The sequence below is a fragment of the Pteropus medius genome, unplaced genomic scaffold, assembly GCF_902729225.1.
Source record: "Pteropus medius unplaced genomic scaffold, Ma_sr-lr_union100, whole genome shotgun sequence".
Lineage (NCBI taxonomy): Eukaryota > Metazoa > Chordata > Mammalia > Chiroptera > Pteropodidae > Pteropus > Pteropus medius.
This window is the reverse complement of record NW_024344240.1, coordinates 20209969-20231810: the sequence shown is the minus strand read 5'-3', so window position 1 is coordinate 20231810 and position 21842 is coordinate 20209969. Positions and strand designations below refer to the sequence as shown.

Below are 21842 nucleotides of genomic sequence, written 5' to 3'. Positions count from 1 at the left end.
TTCCATGAGTGACTCAAAGTGTATGTACTGTTCATTTTTACTTCTATAGATGAAAGAAGTAACTGAATATTCTTTAGTGTGTTGGTTCTTAGGGAAATACTTTAGGAAGATTTTGTTAGTGTTTTCCTGGGAAACACTCCAGGAATTCATGTCTCCCTCATGATATTCTGAATTAAAAAGAATATATGAAAGACGATATCTTATGAAAAAGATAATGTCATGATTTCTCAATGCATTTGGTTTTAAGTACATACTAAGTCTAGCACTTTATACAGAGGAAATTCTGAAGTTGCCTATATAAAAGAAGCAGGAGTAGCTATATTAAGATAGAGCAAAGAAAAATACCAGAGGTAGACATTATATGACAAAAAAGTCAATCCACCAAGAAGTCATATGAATACTAATTGTGTATGAACCAAATAACTACAAAATATGTGAAGTAAAAACTGATAGAACTAAAAAGAGAAATAGACAAATTCACAATTACTATTGGAGATGTCAGACTCCTGTCTCAACAATTGATAGAACAATTAGTAAATCAGAAAGGATGGTAGACCTCAACACCATCAACCAACAGAATCTACTCAACATTAATAGAGCACCCAACAAGAGTACCTAAATACATTCTTTTCAAGTGGCCACCGAACATGTACCAAGATAGACCAATATCCTGGGCTATAAAAATAAATCTCTACAAATTTACAAAAATTAAAGTTACATACAGTGAGGTCTCCAACAACTCTAGAATCGAACTGGAAACCAGTAAGAAAGGTGGCAAGGAAATCTTCAAGTGAAATGACACACTTCGACTAATTCATGAGTCAAAGAGGAAATTTCAATGAAAAACATAACAATGAAAAACAATTTCAAAAACAATACATTGACTTGAATGAAAATGAAAATGCAGCAAATTAAAATATTTGGGACACAGCTAAAGCAGTGCTGGAGAGGAAAATTTATAGCACTAAATTCATTCATTAGAAAAGTGTCAAATCAATAATCTAAGTCTCCACCTTAAGAACATAGAAAGGATCAAAATAAACCCAAGGAAAATAGAGGGAAGGAAATAAAGAGTAGAAACCAATGAAATTGAAAAGAAGAACAATAGAAAAAAATCAGTGAAGCAAAGTGCTGATTCTTTGAGAAGATAAATAAAATGACAAACTTCTAGCTAAGCTGACAAAAAAGAAAGACGACACAAATTACCTATATCAGGAATGAAACAATATCACTACAGACTTTACAGACATCAAAAGTATTGTAATCTTTTTATGATATACAGAGATGAAGAGCTCTACCCAAATAAATTTGACAAATAGATGAAACAGGCACATATACTGTAGGTTGGCCCATATGAAATAGATAATTTGAATAGCCATATAACAAGGAAACTAAATTCATAATTTAAAAATTCCCCAAAAGAATGATTTCACTGGAGAATTCTACCAAGTGATTTAAAAAAAAAAAAAAATGAAAAACAATTCTACACAATTTCTTTCAGAAAATAGAAGAGGAGGGATGGTACCAGTGGGGGAAACTGGGTAAAGGGTACACAGGATCTTTATTATTCCTTACAACTGAATGTGAACCTAACATTATCTAAAAATAAAAGTTTTAATTAAAAGTAACCAGAGAAAAAATGATAAGAATAACAACAGACTTCTTTTGGGAACTAATACAATCCCAAAGACAGAGTAGTATCTTTGAAATTCTGAAAGAAAAAAAAAATTTAGGCCCTTTGATTACAGAGCCTGTAATCATACTATACTCTTAACTGTTTCTCTATGCTGCATCATAAAGATAATAAAAACAAAGACAGATGGAGCAATTAGATATACTGCCTTTTCCTTTCGGGTGCCCTAGGGAATTGAGTGGTGCTACCATTTGTTGTAAAGAAGATCAACAGTTATTCCTAGCTCCTAATATGTTTCTCTTCCATTTCCTTCAACAATTTTTTAAAAGTAAAATTGGTTAATACAACATCTTTCCTGTCAAGTAAGTTTATATTTTCCAAGAGCAGAGTAAACATGGAAGTAACGGTAATAAGGCAGATTTGGATAAATGTCATAAAAGAGAAATTCAAACAAAGCCTTTGGAAATTTAGAAAAAGAATTGAGAGCACAACAAATTGAGGATATCGAGAAAGATGACATTGAATCTGAGAGTGTAGGAAAAAAGAAAAGGTGGGGATACGTCTAAGAACTGTGCCCAGATGACTGGGACAAGAGTGGTATCATAGCAATGATTGAATATAAGCTTCTTGATAGCAGAGGTTTTGTGATTATTTGCTTGTCTACTTGGTTCTCCAATATATCCTTACTACCTAGAACAGTGCTGGGTACATAGTAAATATTCAATAAATATTTGTTGCATGACAATAAATGACCAGAGAGACTAGAAGCCATTGGTCACCAGTTTTGGTAGGAATGATCTGATAGTGAGCTCTAGTTGAGGAGTTGTAAATATGAGACCTAATCCTGACTTTGCCATTAACTAGCTTGGTCCATAGTTTCAGCAGTCACTTCAGCTATCACAGATGCCCCTCAAAACTGTTAATGTTAGAGAAAGTAATAATATTGGAAACATGCTGGTCAAGAACTTAACTGTCTGACCCCATAGAGAAAAATCAGGGAAACAAGACTATAAGAGAAATTACTGTTACTAAATGCAGTTTTATTTGTAGCACACTCAGCATTCAGTAAAGTACTCACTAAAGGCACCATTGTCTGAACCTTAGATATATATATACATTGACTCCTGCCTGACCTAGTTGAGCTGCTACACCTCTGATATTTGAGTTACCTCATGCAAAAGGTATCTTAAAGATATTCCAGCCCAAGCTCTTCATTTTAACTGAGCCCAAAATGAAAAAATGACTTGCATAAAGTCACATAGTTTAAAGAAAGAGAAAATGGAGGAAAAATGGCAGTTAGGGACCAAACCCCAGGGGTAATGTTTATATATAAAGGGTGGGAGGAAAAATAACGTGACACTAATTATTTAGGCTTTTGAGGGCGTGGCTCTAAATTCTACAGCTGCCTTCTAAGAAAATATTTTCTGGAAAAAAAAATTTTTGCCTGCTGGTTAGCTCTACTTATATTTCCCATTGATATCTTTAATTCAGCATGTCCAAAACCAAATTGCAGTCACTGCATGTTAAAACTGAAAAGGATCTTAGAGGGCCTCCACTCTAACCTTTCATTTTACAGGTGAAGAAAACAGATTCTGCCCTGGGGTGGAGGTCTCACACTTTTATTGCAACGTGAGCAATCAGTTGTCTCTTGGGCCACTTCCGCCTAGGTTATAGAGCATTTCTTTACGTCCTTTTGGCTTAGAATGAGCCTTCTAAGCTCGTCCTGGCATCGTTGGTGTTTAGAGCAGTGGTTTCTACCTTTTTAAAAAACAGCTGAATCCTTTCTAGAAAGAAAGTTGAATCATCTGAAGAAACCTCACTAATGAAAGAATGAAAAGAGGAGCTGCCCTGGTTAAAATGAAGATTTCGTGATGGTGATAGGGGACGGATAGTTTGGGAGATCAGGAAAGGGAAAGTGAGTTTTTTGCCCCCTCATTCCTGGAGATGAGGGGCCTCCGAAGTGTCTCAGAGATTAGGAGGCAGTTTGAAAACCAGTGATTGGAAGACCCGTGAAATCTGGAAGTGATGGTTGTCATGAATGAGAAGATCATTGGTACTTTTGTTCTGCGAGTTCCCCAGTGACTTTTTCAAATGCCTTAGAGTAATGATTTTCATTTCTTTCTTGAATCTGAGAATTAGGAAATAGGACATCATCACAACTAGGACTTTAATAAATTCTCAGCTGTTATTTAAAAACTCTTTCATCACTCAGATTTGTAGTTATTTATATGGACAAGCAGCTTTTTTTGTGAATTAAGTTCCTTCAGAATAGATCATTTTATTAGTATAGACATAGCCTAAGAATTACTGTCACATGAGGAACAGCTTAGCGGTAATCAGCATATTGATCATGCATAAACCCCCATAAAGTTCTGATGAATTTTAAAATACTTGACACATTTTTAATAATTATTTTTACAGTAGTATAATTTTGAATTTTATTTGACAACTCATGAAGCCTTGTGCTAGACACCATGGGGAGGTAGAGGAAAAATAAGACAAAGTACTTGCCCTTACATTTGAGTACAGAATCTTACATTTTACATTTTTTCCTTGGTAATTCATTTCACCACCTGAGCTTTTTTACATTGTGCAACTTTTAATTTACTGGCTTGTAAGCATGTTCATTACTAAAAATTTAATAATTTAATGTTGTATGCTTTCTTTCAAATTATTATTAGATTGTAAGACTGGAGGAAGATAAAGAAGAACTCCATAAGCAGCTGCTTAGTGTGGATCCCACAAGAGACAGCAAACGAACGGAGCAGCTTCTTCGAGAAAAAGTCCAGTTGTGTCAGAAATTAAAAGGTTTAGAGGCTGAAGTAGCAGAATTAAGGGCTGAAAAAGAGAATTCTGGTGCTCAGGTAGAAAATGTTCAGAGAATTCAGGTGCGGCAGTTGGCTGAGATGCAGGCTACCCTTAGATCCCTGGAGGTGAGTTTTTAATTGCTTCCCGGTAGAGTATGGCACACTTTTTTTTAAAGTGCAGTTGACAAGCCTTTGATTTTTAGAGCCTAAATGTATGCTCACCAATCTAATGCTGACGCATTTGTGGAATCCCAAGAGTATATATTCTTTTTGTAAAGAGAAAAGCTATTGATTCATAAGCAATAGCTATGCTACCACACATACAAAGGGATTATTTCTTCTTTGGGAGTCAGGTCACCTATCTGAAATAATTTAACTGTCACAGTGCCACAGAGTAGAATATGCAGAATGCAAAAAAAAAAAAAAAATTGTTTTAGTTTCTGAAGACTATAGTTACATCTCAAAAGAGAAAGAACAGTTTCTTCCTAGATAGTTATTTCCTTATAGTGGGATTCGGGATCTCAAAATCATATCTTACGACAGCTTCTTGCTAAAGTTATAAAATTCATCTTGGCTACTATTACATACAAGGCTTCACTGAATTATTTCCCTGAGTTCATTAGAGAAAGATAAGAGTTGACAGAGTTAGGCTGGTACTCCTGGAGGTACTCTTCAGTGAAAATTCTTGGTTTCATTTTTGGAGAGGAAAAACTTTTCCTCCATCCTCTTAAGTTCTGTGGTTGGGGGGTTGTGAATTAAACTGACAACAGACTTTAGTAAGAGAAAAGACAGCTTTTCATTCATATGTGTACATGGGAATTCACAGAGAAAATGTGACACAAAGAGGCAGTTAGAATTTGGGCTTATATACCATCTTAATAGAGAAAGGAGAAGGGGTGAAAGGGCACTTACAGGAAAACAAATGACTTAGAAAGATAAATGAGCCTTTAGGAAAGTAGATGGAAGATATGACAGTTTTGTGACAATGTATGTGTAGGTGATCTCTTATCCTGATACTAACTTCTTGTCTCCCGCATTAGGAGTTAGTCTTCCCTAGTTATGAAACCACTAGGGAGGGAATTTATAACAGTTAAATTCTTTTCTGAGTGTCTGCTTTTAGGTAGATAAGAGGAGGTGAGGAGAACCCTTCCCCCTTTTTTTAATGTCTTTGAATTCTCAAAAGTTTTCAGCTCAAAATAAATTATGACACAGTGGCAAGGCATTCTGACCCCCTATACCATCTTTTCAGACATGCTTACTCCTCCTAATTGTCAGTATCTAACTCGTAGCAAATATACTAGTTTTATTGTTTTGATTTATTTTGAGCAGTCCAAAGATTTTTTTTTTTTTCCATTCATATAGTTGTGAAATGATTTGAGATGGAGGGAAATTAGCGGACACCTAGTTTGTAATGAAAATCCAATATCAAATCCAAAGTAGTGATTTTTTTTTCCCAGCCAGCAAACTTGTACAGGGAGTACATGGATGATTTAAAGAGAAGTCATCTTTTTATTTCTGGACGAAGCTTTTGATAGTATTTACTGGTCCAGAACTAAAGTTGTCACTATCATTGGACCTTAAGACATGAGGCAATTGAGAATGAGACTTTATGTTTCCATCCTGCCATCCTTAACGTATTTTATAGTGACAGAATAAGTAGTTGGTTTCAGTTGAATATATTATATGGTCCCAGTGTGAAACTTTTCATTGAGATCATTTAGAGTGATTATTTTCAGGACAAGTTAAATGATGACAGAAGAGGTTCATTGTCACGTTTTCAGAAGAGCCTGTATTTAATTTTTTATCATTTGTGAGATGAAATGAAAATAAGTACACGACAGCAAGCATTACTTTCTTCTTTGACTTTTTTTTGGCTATCATTGTGCCCAGAAAATAGCATTTTATATTTGAGGAAAACAGTTTTTTTCTGAATTATTTGAATACACTCCTCATTATATTTAAGATATATAGGAAGTGAGATGTTACAAAACCGAAGCTTCTCTTTTAAATGGCAGACTTTTTAAAAAATTTATTATTATTATTTATGCCTACAGCACCTGGTCTTCCTAGGTGGTCTCCCATCCAAGTACTAACCAGGCCCAACACTGCTTGGCTTCAGGCTTGTTCAGGGTGGCATGGCTATAGACCATGGACCGTGGCTCCACTGGGGTGCAAACCCAGGACCTTCTGCATGTAAAGCAGACATGCCAACTGCTACACTGTGGAACCACGTCCCAAACATTTTTTATTTTAATTATTTTGATTAGAAATATTTTTTAAAAGCATTGTTTTCCATAAGTAAAGAGTACTGCGAGTATTACCAACCAGAAAATTTTGACAACTTATAGTCTTCATTAAGAATCTTTATTATGTAATGAGGTCAAGAGCTATTGACCTCTGCCCATACTTCTAAAGCCTCCAAATTAGTTCAGTATTTTGAATTCATTCATTCATTCATTTAATCTCCATCGATTTTAGATTTTCAGTTCTTTTTAACTATTATAAATGAGTCCTTCCTACTTCTAATATGCTTTTTCATATCTGCTATGGATTTGAAACCCCCAAAATGTGTGTTTGAATTATGTCAGCAGTAAGAGTAAATATATATCAAATGAGTGCATTCATAAGAGAACTATATGAGTTTTATTTCATTGGGGGCTCTTGATATGTTGTTTGTTCAGATAGCTTTGTTGCATTTTTCCTGGAGCAAACATCTTTCATTTGAATCTATAAAATACCTAGAGAAAGTCTTTTTCTTTAGTACATGTTAATATTGCTGAGATTTTGAATAATTTTGGGTAGTATGATTATAATAAATTTTAAATAGTGCTTACAATACTTTTATAGAATTATGAACAAATTTTAAAATATTTTGTTTTAATAAAAGGCTGAAAAACAGTCAGCTAAACTACAGGCTGAACGCTTGGAAAGAGAGCTACAATCAAGCAATGAACAAAATACCGTTTTAATCAGTAAATTGCATAAAGCTGAACGGGAAATAAATACATTGACCAGTAAAGTAAGTCATCTTATGTTCTACTTTACTCTTTATAATGCTTCATACTGTATAAATGACAAAAAAATTTTGCATTTAGTTTAGTTCTCTATATTGAAATATTTTTTATTCTTTTATTCTACTTTCCAGATACAGAATCTGAGCAATTTTTATCACATTCACCATGATCAATCTAGTCCAACTCATTTTCTCTCTAGCCTCAATTTTTACAATAGCCTCCAAACTGGTCTCTTTACTCTTTACCCATTTAGAGCTCGATGTGATCTGGCCCCTGCAATCTTTCCACAGCCATCACAGTCCATTTTTCTTCCTGTTCACTTTGCTCCAGTCTTACTGGCCTTCTTACTCTTTGAGGAAGCTTACTTCTACCTTAGGGCCTTTGAACTTGTTCACTTGGCATTATCTTCCCTCACATATTTACTTCTCTTGCTTCCTCATCTTTTTCAGATGTGGCCTTATCAGAGAGGCCTTCCCTGTCTTCTCTTTGTAAAATACCATCTTCCTACTTCCTCTGTCCTACCCTCTATCTTCCTTATTTGCTTTTTCTCCATAGCTCTTAATACCATCTAATATATTTGTATTTATTTTTGTCTCTCCTTTTCTTTCCCATCCCTTTTCCCTCAACCAAATATAATTTCCAAGAGCTCAGAGACATTGCTATTACTGCTGTATCCTCAGCTCCTGGAACAGTTCTGGCACACAGTAGGCACTCAATAAATGTTAAATGAGTAAATATTAACAGCATGATCTGCATTTGTTATTTTAAAAAGAATATAATGGTTTGAACATCTTTAATATACAGAGTTGTCTCAGGGACTTATAGGTTCCCCCCCTCAAATGCAATAGATATTAGGAATCTAGTAACCAGAAATAGATTAGCAGTGGTAAAGTATTTTATAGAATACTCTAGTGAATAAGAATATCAGCTCTGGAGTCAGACATACTGGAATCAAATTTCATTTCTTTTCCTTACTAGCTATGTGACCTTGGACAATTTATGTTCTCTCTGAAAACTAATGTTTTCCTTTATAAAACGACACTAATACTTACCTTATAGAGTATGACAAAAATTGAACGAAATATTATACATAAAGCACTTAGCATAAAGTTTAATATATAATTATCCAAGTATTAGCTGTTATTATATTAGCCAGTAGTAGTAGTAGTAGCAGCAGCAGCAGTAGTAGTAATAGTAGTAATACAACTAGTAGTCATAGTAGCGTAGTACTAGTACCAGTGCTGGTACTAGTAGTACTAGTAGTACTTGGGCATCTCTAAGAACTTAGAAATAAGACTGGTTACTAAGTCAGTGAAATACATATTTTCTATCAGAGCAGAGTTATATAAAATCACTTTAAAAAACAAAATGGCTTCCAGACCAGAAGGAATTTACTGTAGCCTGGTAGATATGTATGAACTTATCTAAAGGGATATTATATTCATCATAAATTCCTTGGCCAAGGAATTACTTGAAAAGACTCAGGCAGTGTTTATGATAAAGAGTTTTAGTCAGAATGTAAATATTCTAGTCCCATTGAAAAGATTATTCTTAACTGTGGAACGATGTGGATCATTCTTACACTAATCTGTTTTAATTGTGGCCATGAAACAATTGATCTCATTCCATTTGTTCTATTTGAATGATCAAGAGCACTCTACTGTAAGAGACGTCTCTCAGGAAGTAGCCAAGCTATTTTCTGACTATTATTTGACTTCCATGTAATTTTGTCTATAGAGAGAGAATACACTGGTTCTTCAGACTTAGAGCATTTTAGTTTCCATTATATTTTTTTCTCGTAATCTATAAACTGACCTTCTAATTTTATAGATTACTTTTTGTAAACATTATTAATGTGGATCTAACCTTGAGAGTCTTCTTTCAGTGTGGTAACAAAATAGGATTTCTGTGCCTGAAAGGCCAACACCATAATACTAGATGTATTAGATTAGATGCCGCCCTTGGGAGATAATCTACCCAATTTTTTTTTATGACAAACACATATTCTTTTACATTTGCAGATTATATGTCTAGTGACATTTCACATTTTTGTTTGAATATCTATACTTCACAGTTTACAAAGTGGTTTTATAGCCAATGTCTCATTTAATTCATTAGACACGGCTGACAGTAGAAAAGAAAGAATAAGTGAAAATTAAACAATGAGATTTTTAATTGTTAAAAATTTGTAAATCGAGAGTAGTCTTCTAATGAGCTTATAGGTTGAAATTTAGATATATTTAAAAATTAAAAACTTGTTTTGGAGGAGGTAATGAAGTACAATGAAAAAGTTCGTGGGCTTTGAATCATGGCTCATTCAACTCACTCACCACCTATGTGACTTCTGACTTGCGTAACTTTTAAATGGAAATAATACCTATCTCTTAAAGGATTTTCGTAAGATTAAAGTTGGTATTGAACATAATAAATAGTAGCTGGTGATGAAAATGATAACGGTATACTCTTGTGATATTCTTAAATGAGAAGATGATGTGACATAAAGAATACATAACTTTGAGCCAATGGACTAATTTCATTCTTCACTGTATCAGTAACTGTGTATATGACTTTAGGGTAGTTACTTGATATCATTGGGATCCAAGTTCCTCATAGACGAAATGAGACATTGTTCTAGCTGATTTCTAAGAATCCTTCCAGCCTACTAAGATTGTGTAAATCCTCCTAGAAAATAAATAAATTGATTGCTTCCTGATTAATTAAATTATATATTCAATAAATACATACTGAGTGCCTACAATGATAGAGTACACAAAGAAGTAGATGCAAAATACAAAGAAGTAAATTCAGGACATGAGTTCTCTCATACTTTTCTTTCCAATTCTGGTATAGGTTATTTTCAATTTTGTGGGGAAAAAAATGGGTATTCAGTATTTTCAAAACACTGTTCTGAACCTGAGTAGCCAAACTGAACTGCTGGAATAACCTGAACCATAGATGGAGCAACAGGACATTGGATAAGCTGGCTTTTTGCTGTGGCTTCTAACTCTCGGGGACCAACAAATACTTTTCTTGCAGCATATTTTACTTCAGCTCCCTGGCTTACTTGTGTTCTGACCCTAATTTTTCTTTTTCTGCACGTAACCTTCTCTGTTGCTCTTTTTAGAGTTAGCACTTAGATGATTTTCCTACTCTGCTGAAGAAAGAGCATGTTAACATAGTATTATTTCTCTGCTTATTTATTAATATACATTGCTATGAGCTGCCTGTCTTTTTAAAGACACACTTGCATTATTTTGCATATAAATGGCATATTAAAAATCACCCTTCAACTTTAGACAAACCAAGTTTTCATTTAAAACATTCCAAGTAAAAAGATTTCATTGGAAGGATGAATTTTAAAATAATATCGCAAACATGATTGTCACAATTTTCTTTGCAACTTGAAATTTTCATCAGCATTTTGCAATTCTAGCAAATGGTTGTTTGCAATGCAAAGGAACACCTGGGGTGTATTCAAATTTGTAAATGTTTGTTAGCTTTTTAGATGGAGTTATGTTAGTGCGATTATATGTCATGAATTAAAAAGTATTAACTAAAGATGGCCTGAGAATGATGACTTTAAAGGTATTTCACATTTAATGAGATAAGTTCTGTTACCTCATGATGTGTTTCATCTTTAGAACTCCAATAAAATATACAGCTTTAAGGAAGTTATTAGCTAAGTTAATAAAGTCATACCATCTCAGACTTTTGAAAAAAATCAGAATTTAAGTACTATCTCTTTGGAATTTGCATCAAGAGCTTCTAGAGTAATACATTTTTTCAAGTATATTTCTTGCTTACATATTGTTTTCTTGCATTTCTCTCTGTAATTTTACAGATTCTTGAACACTGTAAAATGCCACTATTGCCTTTTTTTTTTTTTTAATATAAATTTTGTTAGTAGTAGTAATAATCTCTGGGTATTTGCTTCTGCTGTGTTAAAAGCATGAAGTGAATTTACAGTGTAGAGGCCAGGATCTACATAAAAACAAATTATGGTTGGGCTGGGGACGGGGGCAACCCAGGGAATCTTGGCCCATGGAGTTTCAGAAGACTGTGAACCTCTTGAAATTATATGCAACATTTTAACATTGGCATTTCGTATAGGAAAAGATTCCTAGTTTACCTAGGATTTTTGAGGCCTATTCACAAAGAAGGTTAAGAACCAGGAATATAGAGGCAGAAAGAAAGTATTGTGACTATTTGGGATTTGGTTCAGATTACTGATAGAAAGTGCTGTTATTTGCATATCTAAACAATAAGATTTATATGATTTTTTTCGTTTTCAAAGAATAATTTCTTTACATATATTTTAGGAAGTTAATTATCAATATAAGTGCATTCAGTATTTTAGGATTATACAAATGTGACACTAAAGAAAAACTTAAATTTACCTAGCTCTATAGATGGGTAAATTTGAATGCAGAGAGGACAAGTACCTTGCTTGAGCATGTACTTACTAGTTTAAAAGCAAAAGTAGACCTGAAGACAAACTTCACTTGTTTGACTTCCTGTTCAATGTTCTTTCAGTTTTAATAAGTTGTAATTTAGTTTTCTCATTTCAGTAAATCTCAGGATGGAATGAATTAAGAAATAAGATTTTATTTCATAGTTCTTATTGAAATGAGTCAAGATCCTACAAAATAAGATGGCTCTAATTTTTCACTTTATATTTAAAGCAGCAACAGTGTGGTTTGTTAACGAGCTACTATGTCATTCAGCCTTTTATAGTTAGTATATAATAGCAGGTTATAATTACATTTGTCACAGATTTTGGATTTTCATTGTAGTTGTATTTCTTCAGAAATTTAAAGCACTTATAGTTTAAATTGTCTGTCCATGAAATTATAATGTAGTACAACCCAAACTACAGAAAGTTTAAGTTTAAATATTTCTTAGCTGCTTTCATGTAGTTCAACATTGTGACTATGAAACTTCCTTTCATAGAGAAGAACTTTAAAAAGATTTAAAAATCCAAAACTGATGTCAGTGCAAGGTATTCATTCTATGTATTGTCATTTAAAAATCTACGAGTTAATTTAGAGGTATACATTTTAATGTGGTTAGCAGTTAAGAGGCAGTATAGTACTTGCTTTACTGTTTGTTTCCTTGCAGTAGAGATTTTGTACTAAACCATTTCTTACAATGTTTTCAAGACCTTTCAGAGATGGAGTCTCTTTCAGAAAGACACTTCTGTTTCTCATCTTTGTCCTCTATGGCTCTTGGACCTCTTCCTGATTTGTTTTTAATTCCCAACTCCAGTTTTTATAGATTATTACACTCAAGTAAATCATCCTTTACCTTCTGTTCCCATAATCTCACATTTTACATGTTTGGCTTGTATGTATTTGTGGTTTTCTACTCTGATTTCATGATTTCATAGTTTTATGCATTAGTATAATATGTTAGAATGCAGGTTAATATAATTTTTATATCTGTATTGCTTAAATCCTCATTATAGTACTGTACCTAATTTTAGAAGCACCTTACTGAAGGGAAGGGATATGGAAAATATTAATAGTAGTGCAGATTATTGGAGAGAAAAATCTTGCTTATTTGCTGCTTTATCCCCAGCTCTTAAACAGTGCCTAGTACATAGGAGGTGTTCAATAAATATTTATCAAATGAGTGAACAAATACTGTTGATAAACTAGAATTATTTAACTTTCAAAGGAATGGCTCAGAGAAGACTAAAAATTGTGTGTGATGGGCTAATTATGTAGAAATCATTGACAATTATTTACATTTACTCAGGGCTTTAAAATGATCAGGTTTTGACAATAAAGGTTTAATTTAGATTTATACAATTTATATTTGTTCCTCCCACCACCACTATGTGCACGTGCACACACATGCACACATATACACGTGTTATTTAGTCACCAAATTCAGGTGATCCTTTTTTCTTGCCCCCTTTTTTGATCCTTTGCCTCTTAGTTTCTTTACCTTCAGTTTCTTAATCCAGCACATTTGCCTTCCTCTGCTCTACATATAAGTAACTCTTTGCTTGTTTTTCATGCAGTGTGATGTTATAACTATGCAACATTTTCTATGCTGTTCCTTTTTCTATGCTATTCCTTCTTGTCACCAACGCTTTTTATTATTATTATAAAAGGAAGGACTCTTATTAAGAAAAGACTGTTTTCTTGGTGCCACGCACTGTTCCAGGCACTGAAACACCTTCCTTCCCTCCCGGAAGGATCGTACTTGGTACTATGCTACCACAGCATTTTCTCATTTCTACTGATGTGTTTGGGTAAAGAGTTAATGGAAAAAAAAAAAAACAACCAATAGTAATTTCAATTTCTAATTATCAACAGGTAAAAGAACTTAAACACTCAAACAAACTAGAAATAACAGACATCAAACTGGAGGCAGCAAGAGCTAAGAGTGAGCTAGAAAGAGAAAGAAATAAGATTCAAAGTGAACTGGATGGTAATATATACTTTCCCATGCTTTTTACTTTTATTTTCACATATAAACTAAAATTATTAAAATAGATCAAACTAAATTTTTATTTCCAGATTTTCAACTTTAATGGAATTTTAATCTTAGAGCACATATGGATTGTTTTTGTTTATATGTTAAATAGTCATCTTTGATCTAACTTTTTAAAGTCAGTATTATGTTTATATCATAGTTATTTGATTAATACATAAATTAAGTGAAACTTTACAAATGGGATTCCATACTTCCTGGGTTTATAATTTTATATTTAGATCATGTGATTATTAGTCTCAGGCCATCTTAAGTCTAAAGAATGTAAGGAAGATAGGTGGGTTCCAGGGTCAATTTTTAAAATAGAGCCTAGGCTAGTTATTGAGCCTAGTTCAGCCTAGGCTTATTTTTAAGTTCTAGTTTAGTTTTAGAATGTCTTTTTCATCAAGATTCTTTAGAAATTATATTATTCCTGACTTAAGTACTTAAATAAGCTGCCTTTGGTCTGTAACTGTCCTTGAATTGGTCTTTAGATAAAATGGCCTCTGTAGGTTCAGACAGCTTATGATGAATGATTGTTTTCCTTATTAATTTCTACTTGATGTTGACTCATGGATTTATAGAGTTATTAGGGAGTACATTTTCTTAGGAACATAAAGAGTTTGGGAATCCAGTTCTGCGTTCTTCTTTAACTTTGAGTTAGATATGAATTTTAGTTCTTATATCTATAAAATGCTTGCCATCTCATTACAAGAAAGATTTGTGAATTCATTGGACAAACTTGAAAGTTTCCAATTTATATTTCTACTAGACATCTAACAGTTCTGCAAGAATGATGGATTTTGAAGGGTTCTGTGATGTTATTCACTTTGCTTCCAGCCATTTTTATGGTGATGGTGTCTCTGGGGCTTAGATTACAGAACCCTTTTAGGGGTGAAGTAAGTATTTAAATTGCTTTAGATATCATCTGGTTGATGTCCCTGGCTCTCAAATGAATAAATGTACATAACTTTTTATTAATATTTTTGTGAGTTTTAGTCTATTTCATTCTTATGAAGTTTATCAATGTAATGATTCTTGAGAGAATATATATCCAGAGACTGACTTTCTACACTTCTCATTGTATTACCATCTTATGAATGCTTGCTGTTAAGTGCGATTTTTCATCTTAATAGAATTAAATATGGTACATTTTTTTCAAAAAATACTAGGATTGCAGTCAGACAATGAAATTCTCAAATCAGCTGTTGAACACCATAAAGTGCTCTTAGTAGAAAAGGATCGTGAATTAATACGTAAAGTACAAGCTGCCAAGGAAGAAGGTTATCAAAAACTTGTGGCATTGCAAGATGAAAAGTAAGTACATAATTACCTTATTTTGTGTTAAATCTCCTTGCAAATGAAAACATTTTGCTGTCATATTATCCTTATTGAGTTTTTGTAACATAATCATCATCTGTTGTTTTAGGCTAGAACTTGAGAACAGATTAGCGGATTTAGAGAAAATGAAAGTGGAATATGGTGTCTGGAGACAATCTGAAAAGGATCAGTGTGAAGAGAAATTGCGGGCTTCACAGATGGCAGAAGAGTCGGCCAGAAGGGAACTTCAGAGTATTAGGTTATTTTAAACTTTCATTTTGAAATAATTTCAGAGCTAACAAAACATTGTAAAAGTAGTACAAAGAATTCCCATATAATCTTCACCCAGAGTTCCAAATACTAAGATCTTATATAACCATATTACAATAATCAAAGCTAACAAAGTTCACATTAATATAATTAGGAAATCAAATATTACTGTTAACAGGTCTGTAGACTTTATTCAGATTTTACCTGTTGTGCCATTGATGTCCTTTTTTTGATCCAAGATCCAGTCCAGAATCACACATTGCCTTTATTTAATCTCCATTAATCTTGAACATATTAATATTTTTGAAGAATGCTGGCCAGTTATTTTTTAGATTATCCCTCAGTTTGAGTTTGTCTTACATTCTGTTAATTAATACATTTAATTAAATTCAAGTTATACATTTTTAGCAAAAATAACACCAAAGTCAAGGCCATGTGTCTTCAGTCCTCAGTGCATCATATCAGGAGGTATATGATTTGTCCTCTCGCTGGTGATGCTAACTTTGATCACTTGGTTAAACTGGTATCTGCCAGATTTTTTCCACTATGAAATGACTGTTTTTTTCCTCTTTGAAATATATATTTATGGAGAGATACTTTGAATAATGTAAATATTCTCATCATACATTCCTCTACTAATTTTAGCATCCATTGATAATTCTTGCCTGAAACAATTATTACTTTAGAGTTTGCCAAATGTTTTTTATTTCCATCATTCTTTCTACATTTATTAGTTGGAATTCTCTTGAAAAGTTTTCCCTGCTCTCTAAATATTATATTTATATCAGTTTGGATGCATGGGTTCTTATTCCGTGGGTTATTATCTTTTGTTATAATTTATTTTGTTGCTCACATATTCTCAGATTTGGCCATTGGAAGCTCTTTCAAGTTGATTTCTATGTCCTTTTGATATGACTCCATTGTGTTTTGATTTCTTGTATTACAAAATGTTCTGGGCTAATCTTATACTTGCCCTGCTCCAGGGCCAGAGTCAGCCATTTTTCTAAGGTGCTCTGCTTCCTTTACAGTATATTGGAAAATGGTACTCAGAAACCAAAATCTCAGCTCTAGGTATATTTATTTGACATTACAGTGTCATTGCTTCTAGGCCTGAACTGAGCTAGGAAATATATTTAGGTATACACTGATAGACATTTTTATCTCTTTATTTTTCTATATGTATATATTAATAATCGTTAGTTCATACTGATATTTCTAGTTCAACACCATGGTGATCATTCTAGCCTTTTTTCATATTTATAACTCTTCTTTAGCAATGAAAAATGTGGTTCTTGTTATCTATAATATATTTACTTATTTTCCCAGTCCTAGAATACATGTAATTTTGGAATTACTAATTTGTAACTGAAACACAAGCCTATTAATTAGTCTGTAATATTTGTGTATAGTTCTTTTTTATTTTATTTTTTTGTCTTTAGCCTGTGAATATGTTGTCAAAATCTACTTTCCAAAGTTTCTTAGGTCTTTTCTCTCCAAACCTCCCTTCACTCTTCACTGGGGTTACATTATTCATTTATAAAACATTTGTTTCTTTCTATTCCATTTTGGTTCATTTATTTCTATCTTATTCCATTTTGGGTCCCCACTTCATCCTTATTATTTATTTATTAACACAACTGCGTGAAACATCAACATGGTTCTAAAAGACAGAACTATACAAAAGGTATGTCTAACCAATGGATTGTATACTTGAAACTAATATAAAAAGTACCAATCTCCACATCCATTTTACCCTTTTCCTATCCTTCACCCTACTTGCCCCACCATTAATCTCATTAGCTTCTCATTTGTTCCTCCTGTTTATTTCCTCCATATACACACAAATGACAGAAGCATGTATAAATTTTTCCCCTTATCAGTATATCCTGGAAATCGTTCCATGTTAGTTCATAGAGATGTTCCTTCTCCTTTTTTATAGCTATATAACACCCCATTGTATATGTGTACATTTATTCAACCAGTCTCCTAGGTTTGAGCATTTAGTTTGTTTCCGATATTTTGTGATTACAAACAGTGCCACAGTCAGTAATCTTAATCTTGTACATGTATGTATTTTCATATCGTTGGAGGTGTATCTTCAGGGTAAATTTCTAAAGTGAATAGGTGGGTCAAAAGGTAAATACAAATGTAGCTCTGTTAGATATTCCAGTTCCCATCCAAGAGAGTCGTACCACTTTGTATCTCAGTGTAGTTTAATTTGTATTTCTCATTATGAATGAGATTGAACAGTTTTTCAAATCTGTAAGAGCCATTTTTATATATATATTTTTGGCAGTTGTCTGTTCATGTCTTCCCTTATTTTCTATGGCTTTCTTTGGTCTTTTTACCTTGCTTTTTAAGGATTCTTTATATATTAGGGATATTAGACCTTTATCTTTGACATATGTTGCAAGTATTTTTCCTAGTCTGTCATTTGTCTTTTGACTTTGTTTATGGTATTTTTTGTCATACAAATGTTTTATTATGTAATCAAATTTATTAATTTCTTGTTGACTGGATTTTAAATCAGTTATTTATTTTTATGTTTTTCTGGCTTTATTGAAATATAGTTATTAGTTGCTCGTATTTACATTGTACAATTTAATGAGTTTTTTCAATTATAGTTGGCATACAATAATACATTTAGTTTTAGTTGTACAGCATAGTGATTAGAGATCTATATATAACTCACAAAGTGATCACCCCACTAAATCTAATACTCCTCATCCCCCTTACATATTTATTACATTATTAACTATTTCCTTATGCTACACTTTACATCTCTGTCTACTTAATAACTATCCATTTGTACTTCTTAATTCTTTTGCACTTTTTCGCCTTCTCCTCGAACCTTCCTCCCATCTAGTAGCCCTCAAAATATTCTCCGTATCTATGAGTTTATTTCCATTTTTGTTGTTTATTTCGTTCTTTAGATTTCATGTGTACAGGAAATCATCTGGTATTTGTTTTTCTCTATCTGACTTATGTTAGCGCAATACCCTCTAGGCCCATCAAGGCAATATCTTTTTCCATCCTCTTCTCTTTAGTCTGCGTATGTCTTTTAATCTGAAGTGAGTCTCATAGGCAGCAAATGTAGGGGTCTTGTTTTCTTTTCCTTTCAGCCATTCTGTCTTTTAATTGGAGCACTTAATTCTTTTCCATTTGAGGTACTTGTTGATAGGAATGTAGTTATTACCATTCTTTATTCATGTTTTTGATACATATTTTTTCTTCTTAAAGAAATCCTTCCAACAGTTCCTGTAATACTGGCTTGGTGTTGTAAATTCCTTTAGCTTATTTTTTATCTGGGAAGCTCTTTATCTGTCCTTCGACTCTAAATAATAGCTTTGCTGGATAAAGTATTCTTGGTTGTAGATCCTGGGTTTTCATCACTTGAATATTTTGTGCCAAGCCCTTCTCTCTTGCATAGTTTCTTTTGAAAAATCAGCTGCCAGTCTTATGGGTGCTCCCTTGTAGGTAACTAACTGCTTTTTTCTTGCTGCTTTTAAGATTCTCTCTTTGTGTTTAACCTTTGACATTTTAATTGTGATGTGTCTTGGTGTGGGCTCCTTTGGGTTTCTGGTTTTTGGGAATCTCTGAACTTCCTGGGATTGTATGTCCATTTCCTTCACCACACTGGGGAGGTTTTCCATCATTATTTCTTCAAATATATATTCAACTTCTTGTTCTCCCTCTTCACGTACCCCTATAACACGAATGTTGTGACATTTAATTTTGTCTCATAGGTTTCTTAAATTATTATTATATTCTTGGTTACTTTTTTCTTGCCATTCGGTTTGGGTGTCCTTGGCTTCCTGGGGACATCCTCTATATCTGTGGTTTGATCTTCTTCATCCACTCTATTGATTCCCTCTAATACACTCTTCATCTCAGATAATGTGTTCTTCATTTCTGACTGATTCCCTTTTATAATTTCCATTTCCATTTTTGTTTTTTATCTCTTTGTTAAAGTTTTCACTGGATTCATCTGCACTTCCTCTAAGTTCATTGAGCATCTTTATAACCAGTGTTTTGAACTCTGCATCTTTTAGATCGTTTGACTCCATTATTTCTGTCTTCCCATTTTGGCTGCCTTTTTCTGTCTGTTTCTATGTACTAAGCAAAGCTCCTAAGTCTTATTAGTGTGGCTTTGTGTATTAGGTGTCCAGTAGCACCTGAGAGGGTTTCAGCTGCAGGCCAAGTTTAGCCCCAGCCCGTGCCTGAAGAGGCCATGCCAGAAACCGCAGTCAGCTGCCACCAGTGTGAGTCTTGGAGTTGGCTCAATAGTTGCATGTGGCTTGGATGGAGCTGCAAGTTGGGGGAGGCAGAGTTCCAGGGAAGCCTCTGGGCAGAGCGACCTCTGTTATCCAGTTTGATGACATCTCAGCTATGGCAGCTCTGAGTCTGCACACTGGGAAGGTGGGGGACTCAACAGAGGGAAAATGAATACCACCGGCACTTCCGCCTCTGGCCCTCGCTCAGACAACTCAGTGTCCTCCTGTAAGTTCCTGGTGCCCCCATCTCTCCCCCACCCCACCCCGTGCAGTTGTCGCAGCACTGGTGCTCAGAGCTAGCAGGTCCATCAGTGCAAAAGTCTGCTCGTGGACACGGCACCTTTAAGAGACGTCTGCAGCTGCTAGTTGCCGATGTTATGCCTCTGTTCTACTCAGCCGCTAGGGACCAGGCAGCCTCATGTCTTCGCTCCCTCCTCCCTTCCATTATTTAACTCTTCCTAGTTGTAGTGCTTCTGTTCATCTAGATCCCAAGTGACTTTGCTTGCTGTTCGCTCTGTGTTTCTGTCACAACTTTGATTTGGTCGCAAAAAAGATGAACAAAGCCTCTATCTATGCCATTTTTTCCCCTTCTCTTTAAATCATAGTCTCTAGCTGCACTGAGGTTAAAGAGGAGTTCACTTTTTTGCACTTGTATCCTTTCATAGTTGGCATTTATTGAGATAGTTGATCTGTTTGGAGTGGATTTTATAAATTATGAGGTATGGATTTAATTTTACTTTTTTCTAAATGACTAACCAATTGTCCCACTCTTTTATTTAAAAACTATCTTTGTCCCAATGATTTTGAAGATACCTTTATTTTAAATTTTCATTTATACTTGGACATATTTCTGGACTTCTGTTTCACTGGTCTGTTTGTCTATTTATGAGCCATTACCACAATATCTTAATTATAAAGACTTTATAGTATGTTTTAATGCCTGATTGGGTTACTCTGTCTTCATAGTTTTTCTCAGTAGTTTCTTGGCTATCATTTCATGTTTGTTTTTTTCATATGAACTCGAATATCAGTGTCTAGCTTCATAAAAAAGTTTGTTGGTATTTTTATTGGGATTTCTTTAAATTTTTAAACTAACTTAAGAAGAACTGACATTTTTATGAGGTTGAGTTGTCCTATTCAAGAAAGGAGGCTTATTTCCATTTAATGAAACTTCTTTTTGTGTCTTTCAGGAGAGTTCTAAAACTTTCTTTATATAGTTTTGACACATGGTTGCTTATTCCCAAGTACTTAATCTTCTTTGTTGCTGTTGTAAATGTGTTTTTTCCCCTTTTTGTTCTACAGATCATTATTGCTTGTTTATGAAGACTGCCAACTTTTATGTTAATTTTATATCCTACTAACTTAATAAATTCTTTTATAGTTTGTGTTAGTTTTATTATGAATTATCCAGCGTTTCTCAAGTACACTATCATGTTATCTACAAATACAGACAATTTTACTTCTTTACCAATTGCACTGGCAAGTACCTCCAGTATAGCATTGAGTAGTTTTGGAGATAGTGAGCATCCTTGTCTTGTTCCTGATCATACTGGAAATATCTCTACCATTTTTTCATTAAGATGCTAGTTTTAGGATTAAGGTATTTGTATATTTTATCATTTAAAAAATTATCTATCAATTTTTATTTTCCTGAGAGTTTTTATCATGCACGATATTGAAAATTATCAAGGTTGTTTTTGTGTGTGTGTGTCTCTGGAGATTATCATGATTTTTCCTCCCTTAGCACTATTAATATAATATATTAATGGATCTCCTAATCTTGAACTAACAATAATTTCTAGATTAAAGTCCTCTTGATCTTTGTGTCTTTATTGGTTTAAGGTGGTGGTGTATTCTATTTGTTAGTGCTTTATGTAGTACTTGGTCTGTAGTATTTTTTTGTAATATCTTTATCATGTTTAGGCATCAATGTTATTCTTGCTCCTAAAAAAAGATTAGGAAGATTTCCTTGGTTTTCACTGCTCTGGAACAAATACAGTACAGTGGAATTATCTGGTTTTTGAATGCTTGGTAGAATTCCCCT

At 33.6% G+C, this 21842-nt stretch overlaps 1 protein-coding gene across 1 annotated transcript in view; it reads left to right on the top strand.

The window, feature by feature from the left end:
• Positions 1-21842, top strand: part of CEP83 (centrosomal protein 83) — a 97405-nt gene that overhangs the window by 39933 nt on the left and 35630 nt on the right. Inside the window, 5 exon segments of the mRNA XM_039869057.1 lie at positions 4315-4566; positions 7328-7459; positions 13778-13892; positions 15107-15251; positions 15364-15513. Of these exon segments, the coding sequence (XP_039724991.1) occupies positions 4315-4566; positions 7328-7459; positions 13778-13892; positions 15107-15251; positions 15364-15513 (794 nt within the window).